The 19,704-nt window shown below is 49.2% G+C and overlaps 1 protein-coding gene across 2 annotated transcripts in view; it reads left to right on the top strand.

Annotated features, from left to right (window-relative positions):
- The window catches only part of ASTN2 (astrotactin 2), a 344,412-nt gene that overhangs the window by 55,177 nt on the left and 269,531 nt on the right, over positions 1 to 19,704 (top strand). For both annotated transcript variants that reach the window (XM_069873427.1, XM_069873426.1), the window contains exon 2: positions 946 to 1,133. In XM_069873427.1, coding sequence (XP_069729528.1) covers positions 946 to 1,133 — 188 coding nt within the window. The remainder of the gene's footprint in view (positions 1 to 945; positions 1,134 to 19,704) is intronic.

Here is a 19,704-nt window from a genome sequence, read left to right as displayed (position 1 = left end):
AAACTGCCAAATCAGTTCTTTGCAGAGATATGTTTAGAACTTGATGGGCAGCTGTGGAGCTGTCAGCACTCCTGCCTGTGACTGCTGCCGCTTGGCCAAGGCAGGAGCTGCAGCTGAGGCTGGGAGCTGCTGGCTCTGGCTGTGCTGGAGACTGCAGATGTGGGACTGGCTTTTGTTTGCACCGTGCCTGGATGGGCCAAGCCCCAAAGCCCCTGTGATGCTATCATGCAGTGCTCTGTATGAGGGGGAACTCCCTCAGTGGATGTGTGTGCTGGGATGCTCTAATCCCAGCTCCCTAGGGTGCTTTCGCTGTAAATCAGGAATAGGTGGGGCATAAAGCTAACAGGTTTCAGAGGGAGGGCAACAGATATGCAACTCCAAGGTCAATAGGTATTTATCAAGCCTGGTGTTTATCTCTTCTTGCTGGTGTTCATTAGTCTGTGCTGGGATTGTCCCCGCTAAAGACTGCTCCAGTGCTACCTTGATATCAGGAGGCAGGTTTCTGTTGTGAATGCCAGCAGAGTATGTACTGATGGATGCATTTTGGCTCACTTGGCACCAAATGTCCTCCCTGTGCTCATGCCAAATGGCACACCTCCCCTGGGCTTGGCTGCAGACCTCTGGGAGCTTCTTCCAACCTTTTGCTGGGAGAGCTGTAAGAGGTTAAAGACACCTTGTGCAACATGTTATTTACTGCTCTTGCCTTCCTAGTCTAGAAATCCCAAGGCACTTCATATTCCCTTGCTTTTTATTAAGGAAGACAACTGTTACTGTTTATAGATGGGGGGAATAGTGGGTCAAAAAACAATGCCCAAGTTCATCCTGCGGATCAGAAGTAGTACTAGGGCTAAGACTCAAAAGTCCTGATTTCCACGACTGCAAAGAATATCACCTTTTAGCACCATGGAGAAAACTGATCTTCAGTTATGTGTTTTGTCCCTGCAGAGATGTCGGGGACCGTGGCTGACATTTCACTGGTGCACTGGAAGCAGCAATGGCTGGAGAACGGCACCCTGTACTTCCATGTCTCCATGAGCAGTGCTGAACAGCTCTCCCGGGCCACCCCTCCCAGCCTCCAGGAGCCTTCGGAGATAGTGGAGGAGCAGATGCACATTCTTCATATCTCAGTCATGGTGAGTGGAAACTGCCAACGGTTTCTGAGAGGATGAAGGACAGACTGGGAGGGGATGATGCTGGCAGCCAGATTGCAGCGGGAGGGTAGTGATAAGGAGCAGGGTGGTGAGTCTGGTTTGCAAATGTCCATGTCCCTTCTTGGATGGCCCTCCAGAGAGGGAGAGATATGTTTGAATGGGTCAGAAGGAAAAAAGAGTGATTGATCTTTGGAGAAAATGAAATAAAATAAAACAATGGACTGTAGGGAAGGAGCTATTGGGACGGTGACAAGCTTATGGTTCCCCTTGTCTCTGCTGGCAAGTGGTGAGGAGTGTTTCTTCTTGGTCTTGCATTTGGGCATGTGGAAAGGCAGGATTTGGGCTTGGTCATTTCTTCTTGAAGGTTTATGAAATTGAATTTTGCCTGTCAAGTGGGTATGGGCTATAGTGTGATCTTCTCCTGCAAAGGATGAGCTTGACCTAAAAATAAAAAGATGATCCAGATGCTTCAAATATCTCTGTCAGGTGTTTATGTGACCTATTGTTAATTTATCATCCATGTGCTCTGTTGCCTTTTAAAATGCAAATTTTGGTATCTTGGGAGGTGGTTGTCTACATACTTGGATGTGGCCCATCATCCCTCTGTGCTTTGGAGCTCCCTCTGTAAAATGAGACTAAATGTATTGTCCCTTAACTCCCACTGGGATTAACGGCTCAGTTAATAGAGCAAAGAAAAAAAGTTAGGCTTGTAGACCCTGTGTATATGTGTCATATTGGCCCAGAGAAAGTATTTTATAGGCTTGGGGATTCCATTGCAGCAACTCTCTACGAAAGGTTCATCTGTTCATATCTTGGAGGCTGTGTGACATTTCCATGCCTCCTGTTCTTCGTTTTGGAAAGAGGAGCAGAGACGATGGTTGCACAAAGTCTTTTTTTCCCATTTGAACTAGTAGGATTTGTTTTTTACAACTTAAATCTGGTTTTTGAGGGTCTTGACCCTTGTCGGTGGGGCTTTAAATTGGATACTGAGTGCATGTGAGCACAGAGAGGGGTTTTGCATTAAGGCCGTTGGGCAAGATAAGTTGCAGGATGGCAGAAGGGAGAGGAATCGGGGACTGCAGCTCACTGTGTTGGATAGGGAGTGTTTCTTATGTCCTGCTAAAAACATCAGTATGATAGAGTTTTGGAGGGAAAAACAGTAAAACTAGTGTACTTAAAAAATATGCTTTAGAAAAAATGAGTGAGAGACAGAGCAAGGAGTGAAGATAGCAAAACCCAAGCTGGGGTGTGAAAAGCTTGATCCTTGGTTTGCGCGTGGGATTGCTTGTCTGCTGTGGGCAAACCTCTACTATGGAGAAGAGGCAGCGGGGAGACACCAGCTCTGGAGCCTTGTGATCAGTGCAATTGCCTGAATTGCAGATTCTCTTTAGTAGGGAGAGATTCAGTCCTGGTCCTCAAAACTTGCTGAAGCTGATCTTTCTAAAAACCAATGTGATGATTGTGATGGATTGATGCTTTGGAGAGAGAGGAAGTTTCTTTGATAAGGTCCTGCCCAAGGCCTTTGTTTGCTGCACCTCAGTGCAGAAGCAGCGATGCTGGTGGGATGGAGCTGAAGGTGTCGCTGTGTGTATCACAGCAGAAATGTTTCTGCATTCTAATCCTCATTTACTTGGTGCTACATCTTGCTGAAGCCAATAGCTTCCTGCACAGAATGAGCAATAATTCCATTTTCTTTATAAATGCTGATACTCCTCTCAGTGTGAGCTGAGGACCAGGGAAGAGATGTGAATCCAGGATGGGATCAGGGCTACATGCATGTCCCTGGGGAGGCAGAAACCCTGGGCGTCCCTTCCCTGGGTCAGGATTGCAGCAGAGACTTGAGACATTGCCCATTTCTTTTAGAAGTTTCATTAACTTTTTGAATGAACCTGAGCCAAGTTTTGAGTTATTAGTGGAAGATGAATGCGTATTTTGTTGAGATTTTTTTTTTCCCCCTCAAGACTACATGGGGTTCTGTAGCTAAATTAAAGAGGGGCAAAAAAATCTTTATTTCTTGGGTGAAATATTCCATCCAAATTCCTGGGGTGCTGCTCAGGCTGTTTTCCCACGCCTTTACTTTCCTCACTGCCTGCAGCTACATCACATCTCAGCGAGCCCCCATCACTCGAGCCGTTCTGCGTCTCCAGCAGCAGGATTCCCTGGCCACGGCTGATGCCGCAGGATCCCAACACGGGGGGTTGTATGATACCCCCTCCTGCCCTCGCTTGTACCCACTCTGTCCATAACCTTTCTCCTGCCTTGAGATGGAGCTGAACATCACTGTTTCCTCCTTTCCAGCTTCTCAGGTGCTTCTGTTTCCTCCCATAAAGCCTGATGTCTCTAGACACCCCAGCACTGCCTTGGCGTTCAGCCCAGCATCTTGCGGGGTACAAGAGGAGATATGGGAAGGTGCTTCCTTCCAGCTCCTTTAAGAGGCTGTAACACACGCGTTTACCCATCTCCCTGTCCTCTGGCTGAGTTATAGCAAGCCAGGGAAGGTTTGCCTGGGGGATCTCACTAATGCCGTGCTGAGGGAGTGCTCTGGCAAAGCTTTATTGGGCAGCGAGACATCTCCAAGCTGAGCTGCCTCTGACAGGAGCGTTATTTTGGATTTGTGTAGATGTTTATGACTTGGCTGGTTGCTGCTGCTCTGCCTCTAAAGATGAGGCCCTCTCTGTGCTGCGTGTGGGCTTCAAGGGATGTTTTACATCCTGAGTTTATTCCTCCTTTCAGTGATTTGGTGGTCGGTGAGTGGCTTTCTGGTCTGGGGTGGGTCTGCGTTAAGTGTGGCAGGGAAGGGGCAACTGGTGTCTGTGACCCCGTGTCCCTCGAGCCCCCGATTGCCCTTACGAAAGATGGGGGTACTGGCTGACTGTGACCCCCTAAACACCTCCCTTCCTGAGCTCAAGGGCAACTTTGACAGCAAGAAATGATACTTTCTTTTTATTTTTTTTTCTCTTTCCTCACTGTTTTTTCTTAATCTCTCCCCAATGAGACATAACATTAATTACTGCAGTTAAAGGGAATTCAGTCTCCATTACTGTCTGCCACCCCTTTCCTCTTGGCTTGAGCATCTGAAATTTGTCTTCTAAATGAAAAGAAGGGAGGAAGGAGGAAAAAAACAAATATGCAAATGCTATATTTCATTTATTTGCCTTTCTTTTTGCGCAGTGTCAAGTAGAAAGGAATCAATATTTTTGTCATTACGCGTGTTGTGTTTTTTCCCCATAATCTTAGCTGTCATTTGGGTTTAATTGTGTTGTTTCCTCTTGTGTGGAAGTAAATCTTATCTGTTTTGGATTAAAATTCAATGAAGGTCACAGCAGCTCGAAAACTTACCAGGCTGCAGCAATTAATGTTCATTTGGCTTTGATAAATTGGAATGTTCCCCACAATAGGACTGGAGTGGATTTCAGAAGCAATAATTCTTCCATTAACTCAATGATTCCCCGTGTGATGGAGCATCTTGTCACGGCTCTGTTTGTCATCTGTCACTTCAAGGATCTGGGCATATGCCTGATATGATTTATCATGATTATTGGGGCTGCTTCTTTCAAAACATTTTAAACCGCTAATTATTCCAGCCTTGTAAATTGCTGAATTTAACAAAACATAAAGTATTTATTTTTATGATGTTCCCCACCATCTTGTGTCCCTGTTTAATTATCGCTCTGTTTGCAATCGGGGCCACATCCAGCAGTGTTCCCTGTAGACAGGGACTTATTTCCCAGGCTCTGGGGAAGTGAGGGGTGGATATGGCTGGGAGATGTAGGCTTTATTTCTGCCTTGACCCACAACGTGGGCCATTCCATCCATGCTAGGGGGTTTGAACTGGATGATCGTTAAAGTCCCTTCCAACTCAAACCATTCCATGATTCTATGTCACTCGTCTTGGCTCTGCAGGTGCCTGGGATGCAGGTTTGGGAAGGGGATGCAAACCAGGGTCCCATCCTGCTGGCAAACGGGTGGGTTTGCCTCCCTTAAGCCTGTGCGAATGATGCTGTTGGAAGCCCTAGCTGTGGGATATCAGAGCTGGGACCTTGTCTGCGTGGGTGTGTAGAGGAGCCGTGTGCTGCCTCTGCTCCATCTCCAGCAGAAATAAAGGGAGGTTTGTGAGAGCAGTAACAAGCAAAAGCCTTGTTTCATCTTGTACCACTGCTGCCCTGCAAGGGAGCAGTTCAGTGTCTGGAATAAAAGGTGACCAGACCTCATCAGGCTGCTTTTTCTGTATTATTTTTTATTTTTAATGCCCACTTTCTGCTGGCTGTTATTGGCAGTAGACAAGTTAACTGCTCGCTTCTAGGCCTCTAAGCAGATTTTTTCGCTCTTATTTATACAAGTTTCCTTTTTTCTTCTTGTTCTTACACATCCTGATGTTTCCCTAGTGATCAGCCGTTGGTGCTGTGCTCTGTCAGCCTCTGAGCTGGGTATAAAGTGTACTCTAATCGCTTCCCTCTGATGTAGCATCCTCCTCTGAAGTGGAGCTGGGGAGGGGTCCTGCGGGCCTGATGCACTACGCCGGTGTGTCCTGGTGAGCGTGGTTTCTCCTGGCTGCCTCAGATTGGGCCGGCTCTCTAGTTTCTCAAGCCCTGCAGGACTATCCAAGAGCAAGTGAAGTTTTAGGAGCTGCTGCTGTTTCATAGAATCATAGAATCACCAGGTTGGAAGAGACCCACTGGATCATTGAGTCCAACCATTCCTATCAAACACTAAACCATGCCCCTCAGCACCTCGTCCACCCGTGCCTTAAACACCTCCAGGGAAGGTGACTCAACCCCCTCCCTAGGCAGCCTGTTCCAGTGCCCAATGACCCTTACTGTGAAAAATTTTTTCCTAATGTCCATCCTAAACCTCCCCTGGTGGAGCTTGAGGCCATTCCCTCTTGTCCTGACCCCTGTCACTTGGGAGAAGAGCCCAGCTCCCTCCTCTCCACAACCTCCTTTCAGGTAGTTGGAGAGAGCAATGAGGTCTCCCCTCAGCCTCCCTCTCAGCCACAAATCATAAGGCCTGTTCTCCAGCCCCCTCACCAGCTTTGTTGCTCTTCTCTGGACTCTTTTCTGGTCTCCTTTTTGAAGCTGCCCTCACCCAGTGAGGGCCATGACAAAACATTCATTTACCTCATATTATTTTTTCTTTTTTGTTGCTGCTACTTTGTGACCCATGTCCCAACTCTTCCTCCCTCCATGCTCTGCTCCCCACGTTTCCTTGGGGAGCCTGTGTCTCATTAGGCTCTTGGCTTTCAGCTTGGCTGCACAAAGCATTGTGTGTGGGTGGTGTTGCGCTCATCTCATGAGGTCCTAGAGGTGCGATAGCAGCCCCCCTGGAGCAGGACAGGCCCCCAAGTGCCTCAGCTGCCCTCAACACAACAGCCATCCCATGGGTTGGACAGGATTGTGAGGTCTTCTCCAAAAAGCTGCATGAGTCCAACTGTCTTTCTGCCTGTGCTGGCAGGGGTTATTCTTCTTCTCATAGATGGATGTGAGGTCATATTGGTACAATTGGGCTTATCCTAGCATACACAGGAGGGGAGAGGAGGCTGGAGCAACTCCCATCCTCCCCAGCAAACAGCTGTCTGAGGGATTGCTCCAGGTCCCACAGGCTTTGGTGACACCCACACGTAGGCTCCTTCAGCTCTGGCATTCACATCTACTTGCCTGTCATTTGAGTGATGTGTTGTTTTACTATCTGAGAGCAGTTTGTCCTCCTTGATTCCAGACCTCCCAGTGGGTTTATTTCCCTCTTGATCATGTGCTTGCAACTTGCACGGCAATGTGTCCTGTGGGACAGCTGCCCACTCCAGTGGATGCACGATATTGTCCGAGCCTTACTCTGGCTCTTTACAGGTTGTCTCAATGCTGGCAGTGTTGGAGCTTCAGCCAGCAAGCTCAGTTTGGGAAAAAAAAGTGGTGTAACATGAGTAATGAGGTAGTGAAGAAGGCACAACATCTGTGTCATCATTTCTGCACCAGGAGGTCAACCAGATTCATCAAACGTGCACTTCCAGCTTGTGAAATGTTTAGGAATTAATTAAGGCAGGGAGAGAATTGCTGCTGCAGCAGATTTCCTTATCTGAAAGGTATTAAGAAGTCAAATTGATCTCCAATGAGCTGTTTTTATTAAGAAGTAAAAATGAAAAAAACCCAAAACCCCAGAAGTTGTGTTCAGCATGTCCCTATGTGAGAGTCGCATCCCTGATCCTTGTCTGTGAGGAAAGGAAAAGGAGGCATCCACCCCAATGTGCTGATGGACTGAGCATCCCCAAATCCTGAGGACGTGCATGGGGAGCTGTAGATGCTCTGTGCTGATGACTACTCAAGCCATTAGTGTTTTACCCGGAGCCAGGTCCCATGAGAAATCCTGCCTGGTCTGCTGAAGGTGGCCCTAAGCTGTTTTGGAGTGGCCAGAGTGGCTGGTGGGACCTTTGAGTCTAGTGGCCCAAGGTGGTGGGGCTGAGTGCTTGTGGACCCTGTCAATCTGGGGACTGGAGCTCAGCACAGCTGGAAGCTGAACCTCACCCTAATAACTTTTACCTGTGCTGTCTGAAGGACCTTGGTGAAAGTAAGGCAGTCATCCATATGCACTTGAAACTGGTGAAGGGAGGGGGGTTGCTGGTGGACGAAGCTAGAAGCATATGTCCTGGTCCTTTTGACCCAGTGCTGTTGGTGGCATCTGTTCTTTCCTGGGATAAGGACATCCTTTGGCCTCATGTTTTATTTCCATTATGTGCCATTAATCAGCTTTTTGTAGGCTGGGAGAAGCAGCCTCTCTCATTCACCCTCCATGTCTTCTCCACACTCCCCCTTTTCAGAAATGCTATAAACCAGGGACAAAATGTAATTAACAATGTGCTCTTGTATTTGGAGAATTCATTTTGGGGGATTTATCTTTAAAATGTCATTTTTGTGACAATGACTCCTGTTATGTTCATAATCTTTCACTAATTTCTCTGTTTTCTACCTTAGCTACTGTGAATACATTAGACACTTTATAGCTTTTTATCTAGCAGACCCCCCCAAGTGTTAAAATATGTAACTGGAGTGCTTGATTTGCATCTGTGATCAAGTGAAGCTGAATAAATACTCTTAGTTCATCTGAACTGAGCAGCAAACTCACTTTCTCATATCATCCCAAGAGCAATTAAAGTTGGTACTGGGGGGAAAAGCAGCCATAGGAAGCGTTTGGGAGGAGTTTGCTTTTTGCAGATGGCTTTGAATGCGTGGGAGGGATCTGCAGCCTTAGAAAATGCTCAACCTTTATATGCTGAGGATGGCTGGAGGAGAAAAAGTAGGAGCTCACGGTGGAAAGGTTGCTGGTATAGTGAGGGGGTGCTGGTGCTGGGAAGGGGACGCTGAGGTGGTGAGGAGACGGAGGAAAAACTCAGAAGGAAGGCTTTGGAAATGGGATGAGGAACATTGGAGCAGTGTTAGCTCATGGTGGGGCACATAGCAAGGCATCGTGCACGTCCGCCTTCGCCCCCGTGGCTGGTCCTCTCCACGCTGCTGGCGACAGCGAGCTGTGTATTTTTATCGAGCGGCGCACTGGGCTGTGCAGGGAGCTTGCTGATTTCAGATTCTTGTCTTGAACTTGTTCTCTTCCTTCCTCCTCCTTGCTCTTCCCTTTCCCACCATCTGTCTGGGAGAAATCCTTGTGCATGTACAGCACGGCGGGGCGTAGCTGGTAGCTTGACCTTTTCTCAGTGCTTTTTCTCTCAGCCTGGGTGAAGCAGATGGAAAAGCCAGGTTTTGGTGGGGTATCTCCAGTTTGGTCTCCAGTTTATGGAGTGGTCGGAGAGGAAGGAGCATCCCTGTCCCATGCAGGTCAGGTATCCTGGTGCCAGAGGTCCCTCCGAGCTGCAGGGCTCCTGGAGAGAACAATTCCATGTGGGAGCCCCATGCTAATCCTGTGTGTAGAGTGCTGGAAGTGCCTGATTGGTACCTTTGAATCGTTGACGTAGACACCGGAATGCTTTGCAGCTACCAGCCTGGATTTAATAGCTTTAAATTGCCAAGCTTGAAACTACATATGACACTAGAATTGTCATGAAACTTTAATCCAGGAAAACCCTGGTGGATGCAGAATTCTCCAAGGGATGGTTGAGGGTGGCTGTCTCCAAGGTAATTGTTTATGATGGAGAGTGTTTTCCTGGGCTGTGGACCTCACACTGCCTGCTTCGGCGTTCTGCTTGGCCAGATGGCAGAGATGCAAGCAGGTTGTAGGGTGCTGTCCTCCTGCTGGTGAGGCTGTGTGTGCTGGGACATGACCGGGGACGCCTGACGTGCTCCGTACGTCCCACCAGGAGTAGCATCATCTCATTTCTTTCCACATAGCATGGGCTCTGGCCTTGGAGATGCAGGCTGCTGGGTGATGTTCCTCACCCTAGGGTTTGCAAGGGAGAGTCTGTGGGCTTGGAAGGCTGAATTGACCTTCCAATGAGAAGCAAAATATCTTATTTTCCTTCAAACTTTGTGTTGTCTTCAGATCTCGCTTCTTGCTGTAGTTATTCTTGTTTAAATGCAAGTTAGAAAGGTTTCATCAGTTAAAATGTTGTCAGTATCAGGCCTTTGCTTGTCTAAAGGTGAACTGTGGTGAATCTGATGCACAAAAGCTTAAAGGTGGTTGTGAAAGATTTTACATTACAGCACCGCAAAAGTCTGAGTTTTCACTTGGTTGGCAAATCCCAAAGATGGGAGTAAGTGTTAATGACAGAATGAAATGCAATATCGTATTTATCTCCAGAAATATGATGTTTGCTTTCAGTTTGCGCTTTTTTTTCCCCCATTTAAAAATAAATTGGACTTAGTTTCACAAGACAACATTATACTGCAAAAAGGCAGAGCACTTCTCGTTCAGGGAAGTGTCAAAATGAAATGCTTCTGCTCTTCAACACTTTCCATATCCTCCCCAAAACCACTTACGCTTTAGTTTCAGCTGATGCGAAACTGTCTGAGCAGATAAACCATCCCTGAAATAAAACCTTGTCAAGCTCTTTGTGGAGTAACTGTGCCCAATCCAGGGCTGTGATGTGTGAGGGACAGCAGTATGGATCTGATTGCCCACCAAGTTTCTGCAGCACCTGGCCCTGGTGAAGGGGATGCTCCACTCCCTGCGGGGTGAAACAGAGTGAAGAAGCTCATGCATATGTGTTTTCTTTTTTTTTTGTTCTCTTATCATCATAGGGCTCCTAATATAGGAAAGGATTTTTTTTAACGTGTGTCTGGATCTTGCTGCTGGAGGAAGCTGGGCAAAATTCCCACCAGCTTAATTGAGAGCAGCACCAGGCCAAGTGTAGTTATTTTTACCTGTCGCCGCTCCCACTCCACGTCCTCCCTCCCACCTCCATCCCTCCGGACAGGAGGGAGCGAGCTCTGATTCAGCCTTCAAAAGGTCTGTGCCAGCTCCGAGCAGCAGCCTTGTGTTCGTAATGTGTAGCAAAGGGGGTGGGGTGGAGAGGGGAGGTCGTTGTGCTTATTTTTAAAATCCAATTATCTAAAACTGCAGGAAAATAACTATTTTTTTGTGATGGGACCTGTTCAGACTGGCTGGGCTTTGCCCTGTGTGCGAGCTCCCCGGGGCTGGGCTGGAGAGGGAGTGAGCAGTAGCATCAGACCCAGCTCTGCTGGGAAATACTCGGCATTCAGGAGTTTGGCACTTTATTTGTTGTGTTGCTCTTTATCGAACAGGGAAATTGGTTGTTATCCCTTCTAGCTCTCTTCTTGCTAGCTCATCAGGTCAGAGGAGCATGCATTTTTTGGTTTTTTTTTTTTGGCTGAGGAGGCAAGAAACCTGCTTGCAGGAGGATGGCAGCAAAACTGGTTGATGCTTTAGCCGTGCGAGGTATCTCGGTTTCCCTTCCCAGAGGCATCGCTGAACTGATTGCCAGCCACGCTGCGGGCAGTCCTGAGCTCTCCTGTTGTCCTGGGCATGGTTTGCCTCATTGCACCAAACTCATGAGCTCAGGGTGAAGCCAAGGTGGTGATGGCAGCGATTGCTGGGGGAGCAGAGGGCAGCCCCGGTGCTGAATCTGCCGCTGCATTTGCCAGTGTTGGAGTGTTTTGGAAGCATCGTTCCACAGAGATCTGTGTTGGGAGGTGAGTTTAAGGCAGAAGTAAAGGGACAGGCAGCCCTGTGTGGGTGCTGTGAGCTGCAGTGGCACGGCAGCCGTCAGCAGTGTGAAATTACAGTGGGGACAATGACTGGATGGAAGGCTCTGGTTAATGCCCCAAAGGGAGTCTCTCGCTATGATTAAGCTGAGGTTTTTTTGCTTGGCTTCTCATGGAGATCCATCATTATTCATGCCAGCACCGGGCCTGTCAGACTCCCGCTGCTGTAGAAGTTAATGATTTGAACGTGCTGACCAGTTTGCACGCCAGAATGCAGCTCAGTGAGGCAGGTGAGGGCTCTCAGTGGGGCAGTGAGTGGGGTACCATGGACCTGAGCCCACACTGAATGCTTGGGGTGGCTGGGACCTTGGGGATGGCGAGGGCAGGGAAGCTGCTTCTCCTATCGCCCATCCTTGTGGCGGAGGCTTGGGATGTGTAGATGTTTACGCACTGTTCCCTGCACCCTCTCAGGACCCTGCAGATTCAGGCACATGTGCAACCCCCTTGGAAAATGGTCCTTCAGCTGTTTGCAGCCTCGTGTCTGGGAGGTGACAGGAGTTGAATATTGGGATGCTGGTTTTGGAGAGCACTGTGGGAATGGGGTGGTGCACTGGTTTACTGGGTGGTAAACTGTGGGATTAGGTAAGGAAGAGGCTCGCTTACAAACTGCAAACAACAGCAATGTCTGCTACGAGGCTTATAGAAACAAGCAGGTGATTCAAGGGCTAGAGAACCTCCTGTACAAGGACAGGCTAAGAGAGTTGGAGTTGTTCAGCTTGGAGAAGGGAAGGCTCCAGGGAGACCTTGGAGCAGCTTTCAGTACTGAAAGAGGTCCTAGGAAAGCTGTGGAGGGGCTCTTTATCAGGGAGTGCAGGGATAGGGCCAGGGGGAACAGTTTTCAGCTGAAAAAGGGGTGGGTGAGTTGAGATCTTGGGAAGAAATGTTTTCCTGTGAGGGTGGGGAGGCCCTGGCCCAGGTTGCCCAGAGCAGGGGTGGCTGCCCCATCCCTGGAGGTGTTCAAGGCCAGGTTGGATGGGGCTTGGAGCCCCTGATCCAGTGAGAGGTGTCCCTGCCTGTGGCAGGGCTAACGATTTTTTTGATTCTATTTAACCCTAAGTGTTGAAAGCTCTTGGCAGAGCTGTGTTTTGCTTTTGGAGGCTCTGCACAACAGAGTGGGATGTAGGGGGACTGTGCAAAATGCAGCTGCTCCCTCCTCCCTGTGAAGGAGGCAGTGGGACCCTGTTTCCTCTGTGCTGGGCAGCGGCTATGGGGAGGGCAGTGGCTTTGCCCTGGCCACCAGGCAAAGCAATGGCCCCAAGTTGTTCCTGCCTCCCATCCTGCCTCAACTCAGCCACATTTCCCTTAGCAAAACAAGCAGTGCGGGGTTGGTTTTCTTTCCCCTTTAAATGGCCACTTTTCACTGTGTTTCATGCTCTTCCTCCTTGGCATGCAGGTCGAGGTGGGGGGGGAGGGAGCCTTCAGCCAAGCTCTCCATCACATGTCCCTTGTTTGCTGTATGTTATTTTTTCCCCACTGCTGCCCTTGCCAAGGGAAGGACATTGTGTAGCTGCTGAGACTGGCAGGGGCTGTAATGCTGTCTGCCAATAGCCTCGATGTCTGAAAAGGCTTAGGAAATCCAAGCTCTAAATTAGCTCCCAAATCTTCTGCTTCCCTTTCTCTGGTGAAAGAGCCCTGCAGAGCAAGCCCAAGCTCCCCTTTTGTTGCTGAGCTCCCCTGTGAGTGGCTGGTTTTGCAGTAGCGCTGGGGAGGCTTTGCCTGGAGAGCACAGTGTGATGGTGCCAACCAGGGAGACCCTCGGCGTGGAATGGCTTGAGACAAGCTGGAGCACCCCAGGGGAAAGGTGGGGGGCAATTTCTGCCATCCTTCCTAGCTGCAGCTTCCTCACTGCCTTTACCGTCCCGTTCCCCTGCTCAGCTCCGTCCCTGTATAACTGTTTGGCAAGTGCATTGGGGTTCTCGGCTGTGGTGCTGGAGAGAGTGGGAGAGGAAGCCTGGAGCTGATGGGTGGCTGCTGAAAGCATCCCTGGGGAAGAGGCAGGAGACCTCTGCGAAGAGTGGCCAAGGTCGTGGCATTGCTGGCAGTGCACGTGGCTGGGACATCTGGGGCCAGATGAAGCTGGAGGAGGGGAGCAGGCATGCTGGCTGTTTATCTGTTAAAGAAGGGGACAACCTGTGCTGTGTCCAGCTGTTCCCTCCCAAGAGCCTTGTTTCTGCCCTTGCCGGGTCAGCTGGTGAAGGCAGCAGCTGCACCTACTGTGCTGTGTGGTGCAAATGGGCAGCAGCTTCAAGTCTCCATGCTCTGAGACATGAGGAGGATGCCTGCAAGGCATCTTTTGTCCCAGGACCCTTGTTGAGAGGTGATTTTGTGGCAACTGAGCATGGGGCTTTGCTCGGCAGTGCCACTGTGTTCTAGTGTGGCTGTGTTGTGGGGCTTCATCTTTTGCTTTTGCCTTCTCTCTTGAGAAAGAGAGATAGAAAGAGCTCAAGTTTGCCGTCTGTCCTGGAAATTTAGGCTTCTGCTCTGCAAATGACTGGTGGTTAGCGTCCCCAGTGGCACTCCAGCCTTCACCACTGAATACAAATTGCTCTTTATGTGTCTCCAGAAAGTCCCTGTAGGTAGATTTTGATGATCAGATGATGTGAACAGAGCACAGGTATCGCATCTGATATGTTCTCCTAACCCAAAACTATCCCAGAAAGGTCTCCTGCACCTTGTGCTTTGGGGCTCTTGGCTTTCTGCTTGGCTTTGCCCATGGATGAGGCAGCAGAGACCCTTCTCCAGAGGGCTGAGCATCACCAGGGCGTGCTACTGTGGCTCAGTGAAGGAGGTGGTGAGGCTCCGCTGCTGTCGTGAACATCCCTACTTCACTGGGCCCTCAGAGGTGGCACACGCGTGGGAGAGAGTGTGAGCTCTGCAGAGCAGCCTCAGGCGTTGAAGTCTGCCTGCTTCATGCTAGCGGTGGGTACCGTGGGAAAGAGCAGAGGAAAATTCCACTTCTAGAGGACTGTAACTTGGGGTTTGTGTAGTAATTTTTCTAAAGGCTCTGTGAACCTCCTGCTCTCTCCCCCTCCCTGTGCTATGCAGCCAACTCTGAAGCAGAAGTGATATTTTCTGCCAATGCAATGATTAGCCTTTCTGTTAATGACCCAAGAACAGTGTCCAAAATAAATGAGCCCAACCTGCTCATCTTATTAGCCAAATGATTGCAAAGAAAGAGGAGATATCTGCAGAAACAGCTTAGGCAGCTGGAATTTGGAAGCGTGATGGAGTCATTGCTTGAGGTATGGAGAGGGGCCATATGTCTGTCCCTAGAGTGGGGAGAGCCCTTGTGTTTTAAGAGGGTGTTCTGTTTCCCCCCTGCTCTGCCTTTTGAGAGGTTACCTTTGGGGACAAAAGCTGTGACTGTCCCTGAGTTCTGGTGATTCCTGGGCTGAGAAGCTGGGGACAGGCAGGTATTTCTCATCCCATCCTCCTTTTCTGGTTTGTGCCTTCCCACGTCCTTTAGTTGACAGGCAGCAGCACTGGGATGCTGGTCAGGAGAGCAGCTAATGCAGCAACTGCTACTGAGTCGTTCTTCAGGAGTCGTTCTTATGTCCTTCAGGCTCTTCCAAGTGCACCTGGTAATCATCCAGGTGGATCATCCTTGTTTCACATCGAGGGGGGTAAGGAAGAAAATTGGAATAGGCATAGAGGCACAGAAGGGTTCTGCAAAGAATGGAGGTGAAAGGAGTCTCTTGAGATACCCTTTGTAGATCATGATGATTTTCAAGTAAAACAAGAGCTCACCTTGGGAAGGAATTTTTGGGTTTGTGTAACTGTAGGAGAGCAATGGGTCTGGTGCAGGAGGAATGCATCAAGAAGAGAGGGAGTACACGGAGAAGCAGGGAAGCGCTGTGTGCAGCAACCCCTCTGGATTAGGAAGTAGCTTGACTTTCCCTGTGGGCAAACTCAATTTGAAAGGTTGGCCATCTCCCTGGTTGCTGCTCGTGCTTCTTAATAGTTCTCTCACCAGCTAAACAGCCTGGCCCTGGTGCAAGGCTCTTAGGGGTGTCACAGTGATGTGACTGTCCCAGAGAAGGGGGCCGAAGCTTGAGGCTGAGACGAGCCCTGAATGCATAACCCTGTAGCTTTGAAGCTGCGTCACATCAGAGGACGTGCACGAGTCTCACATCTTGTTTGACAGCAGAGATAAATGCCCTTGTTCTCCTTGTCCCCTTGAGCGAGGGCAGATGGAGACCTGGCTTACAGTGCACGAGGCCCTAAAAATTGCTGAGAGGAGGAGGAAGAGGTCATCCTCCTTCCGGCACCTGATGTGCATGCCATATGCTTCCCCGACCTTCTCTGCAGCACAGCTGATGCGAGCTCCTGCTCGCTTGTTCAGCACTGCAGCTCGTGGGCTGGTGCCGTAGGCTGCTTGTGGGGTACCAGGGCTCTGGGCATCCCCTTGAGACTCTTCAGCAGGCAAATAACCAGAGCTGACATACGACCCAAACTCATTTCATGCGTATTATATGTGTGCGTGTATGAAATAGAAAATTATATGTGTATGTGTTTTTTACTGAACTGGATCTGAAGGTTGCAGTGTACAGAAATAGGAACCATGATTTCTTAGTACTTTAATTTAACTGCATTCATACATAGATAGTTCTTTGCTCTTTTCCATTTTATACAGATTAAAATTGTGCCTCGGACTTCTTTCTTCCTTTCCAAATTGGTGGGACAATTGCTAATTGCATGGTTTTGTTCTGAGAAGTTTCAGGTTTAAACAATTATCTGTGCTGAAAAACAGCCTGACAGTGCAAATATTGAAAACCCAGACATTAAGTGGATAAGCAAATGACCCTTGCTATCATTGCACCCATCAATGTCTTTTCTTGCACTGCACCTCTCTGGAAAACTGCCTTCGGTCCCTGAGGCTTGGAGGTTGGCGAGATGCTGCTGTGAATGGAAGTCTCACCTGCACGCCCCAGGCTGCACAAGTGTAGCTGTGCTAATTTGTCATTGTCATTTTCTTAAACAAGTTTTTCAGGTTAATGCTGCAGGGGTTTTTCTTCGGAAGGTCTGGTGTTTTGTGACTGTAGGGTTGTGTTTTGGTTTGGTTTTTTTGAGTGGGAGAGGTGGTTTTGTTTTATTTTTTTTTTTCTTTTCTGTACCCCACTCCTTCAACATGTCTCTATCTTGTTGATAGCACTGGCATTGGTTGGGATATTGTGTTTATCAAGGGTTTTGCAGGATGAGGATTACTTTTCCTTAGGATATCCAGAGTGGAAGGGATTTGGAGAGGTCATTAAACTCTCTGCCCCTGGGCAGGATCAATAACCCTTTGTCACTAGTGATGGATGTTTCTCTATCCTGTTCTGCAAGACTACCCTGTTCCCACAGGCAGTTTTTCCAGCCTGCACGATCAGATCAGAGGAGATTTGGACTTGGGCTGTGGCTGACCCAGGGAGGAGCAGCCTCACAAACCCCACCAAAACATTCTTCCCTTCCCTTCAGCTGCCTCCAGCCTGACTTTGCAACTGCCTAATATTTCAAATAACTTCTTCAATGTTTGGACTGAATTAAATAAGCAGGTGGTTTGAAGTGATTGACGGAAATCCATTTTCTGTAAATGTTTTGCTCTGAGGATTTAGCTTGAAGTAGCTCCTGGTAGCGAGCAGGAATGCAGGCTGGCACCCTCCTCTTGCCCTGGCGTTGCCTGTAGCTCCTTGGCCAGAGGATGCAGACACACGTGCATGTGGAGGATGATTCTCTGCTTTTTAAGAAGAATTGTCCCTTGACAGACGGGGCATGCTGTGCTCCATGTAGCCACCTCTGTTCCTCTTGCTCCAGAAGCTGTGGGAACGTTTGATGCCTGAGGCAGGGGTGGTAGAGAGTGGCAGTGATTGCTGAGGTTCTCATTCCCTAGGGCTCCTTCTCGGTCTGTGCAAGACGTGTTCAGCATCTGATTTTAAAACAGACCCCACTATCCAGCTTGTGTGAGGGCGCATGGTCTTAGGTAAGTAACTGAGCTGCTCTTCTGTGGTCCCCAGCACAGATCTGTTCTCGGTTTTTTTGATTTTTGCCTTGAGCTGGTGCTCATGGGTGGTGGCAGGTATAACAAAATATGAAGTGGAGAGAACTGCTGTGTGCAGGACAGAGGTACGGCACAATTAAGCATTTGGAATACCAAGCTCTGCAGTGTCACTGGGCAGAGCTGATGCTTGATGTTCTGCTGATACATGGGTCACCTCACCTGACAGAAACCCAGAAAGTGTGACCAGGTCAGTGGAGTGGTCACCAAGGAGAAGAGTGGAAAGCTGAAGGCCATTGTGGGGTCTTGACCCTCTTGTGGGGCTATTGGAGGAATAGAAACAGCAAGACCATGTTTGCAACTTGCAAGTGTTGTAGTTCCTTGGTCTCTTCTATTGCCATGTGTCCCCTCTCTGGTATGAGAGGCACAGAGATAACTGTTCATGACAAGTTAGTGATTGAATCGTTGGCCATGGAGGATCCTCTGAGCTCAGTTGCACTGTTAAAGAGCATCCCTGAGATGTGTGAGGAGGAGGAAAGCAAAGGTGGAAATCGGGAGTCATGGGAAACTATCTTTAGGTCCCTTAATCCTTGAGATCCTGCTCTGACAAGACCCATCTGGGATGGACACGTAGTGCTGTGGCTTGGGGCTCTGTGGCAGATGTCTCTGGAGCAGCGCTGCCTGCTGCTGGTCCTGCCAGCCCTGCTTTTTGGGGTTGCACCCACACTTTAAAGACCCAAAGGAGACAGTTAACCCCCTGTGTGCAGACTGGCTTTGCTCCACGATATGAATGTTTTCAAGCCAGGCAGGGATGCAATCACGGAGTGTGTAACTTTAGCTGGTGCTCTTGGGACAGGCTTTTCCTTGCCTTGTGCTATCCAAGGCTATCATGTTAAATTGCCTGCTGCAACTGCTTGGTCATCACATAGATTTTTATTTTGAGTGCCCTTTGGAAAGGGAGTCCCGTGCTGTTACTGGGAATGTTAAAACGATAAATGTGTTTTGTACCTGACGATGGAAGGAGCAGCATTAGGGCTTGTGGCAGTCTGCAGCCTTTTCTGCCTGCACCAGCTGCTTGGGGGCAGCTCTGCCTCTTCTCCACAGGGCAGAGCATCCCAGAGGAGTGAGGGGACTGGCTTTGGCACAGCCAAGTTTTGCTGGAGGTGGCTCAGGTCCTTTGCTGTGCCCCAGGATGCATTAGGGAGAAGGGCTGTGGTGGAAGCAGGAGTTGGTAGGGCAGAGGGAAGGATGTGCTGCTGCTGCTTGAAGCAGGGATATGGGAGAGGGAGTGGAGCCCAGGGTCTTGTTTTCTGGACTGTTTTTTTTTGCGTGTAGTGACTCTGTCCCCATTTAGGCCTCTGAGGTCTTTTTTTGTGTGCTGGAACCTGTCCCAACCCTCTGCTGAGGTTGACAAAAGAAAATTACTTGTTTTGAAAACTCCTTGACATAAAACATTTGCCTGCCCTAGAGAGAGGCCTCCCTCTGTTTGGCTGGGCAGTGCTGGCCGTCCCCTCTGCATCGTAGGCTTGGGTGTGTGCACTAGCCCTACAGAGTCATCTGCTGCCCCTGGAAAATCCCTGCTGGTCTGGAAAACCTGGCCAGAAAGCCCCAGGGAAGGCTAGAATGGGGCTGTGCAGTGGGAGAGTTTGGAGGAGGACCTTGCCCACAAGCCAAACTAATGAGCAGCATCCTGGTGTGGAGGTACCATTGCTCAGGGTGGTGGCTACCAAAGAGCTAAGCAGCTTCCTTGTCTTCTCGAGTACCGCTCTGCTGCAGTGGCACACGAGGCACTGGTTTCATCAGGTCTTGCATCCAAGTGCTCCTTAACCATGGACTGGAAGGTAGCTTTCACCTCAGTGTTTTGCAAATTGACTGGATGTCCTGGGCTCTGTGAGTTGGGGGCTTGGACAAGGACCATGCGAACATGGACCAGAAAGGTAGAACTATGGTTCCAGCTCTCTGTCTCTGTAACATATTGGGGTTGCTGTTCTTTTTTTGGCTTCCTTTGTCCTGTGGGAAATTACTCTTTTTTTGCAATGAAAGCCTGAAAGGAGATTGGATGCTGAGGACATCAGCTTGGCACCTGAGGACAGAGAGGTTCTTTTTGTTTGGAGCAAAGAGGTTTGCTGAAAGATGGAGGAACCCCTGCAGGTCTGTGCTGCCTCTAAATGGATGCTTCTGTTTATCCAGGGCCTCTCTCCTCTTCTTGCTGCCCAGGCGAGCTTTCCTGGAACATAGAGCTATATCTTCATCTCCCATTCATGCTTTCCCCTCAAGCAGAGCTGTTTCTTCTGCAGGAGGCCAGGCATCTGAAGACAGGAGCGTTGCATGGGCTGGGCTTAATTCAGGTTCAGTGTGCATTTATGAACTTGGCCAAGCTAGCAGGACGTGCACCACATTGGGGTGAGCTGGGATGGAA

This window comes from Phaenicophaeus curvirostris, chromosome 20, assembly GCF_032191515.1.
Source record: "Phaenicophaeus curvirostris isolate KB17595 chromosome 20, BPBGC_Pcur_1.0, whole genome shotgun sequence".
Classification (NCBI taxonomy): Eukaryota; Metazoa; Chordata; class Aves; order Cuculiformes; family Cuculidae; genus Phaenicophaeus; species Phaenicophaeus curvirostris.
Note: the sequence above shows the minus strand (reverse complement) of the source record. Positions and strands in the feature narration are given on the sequence as shown.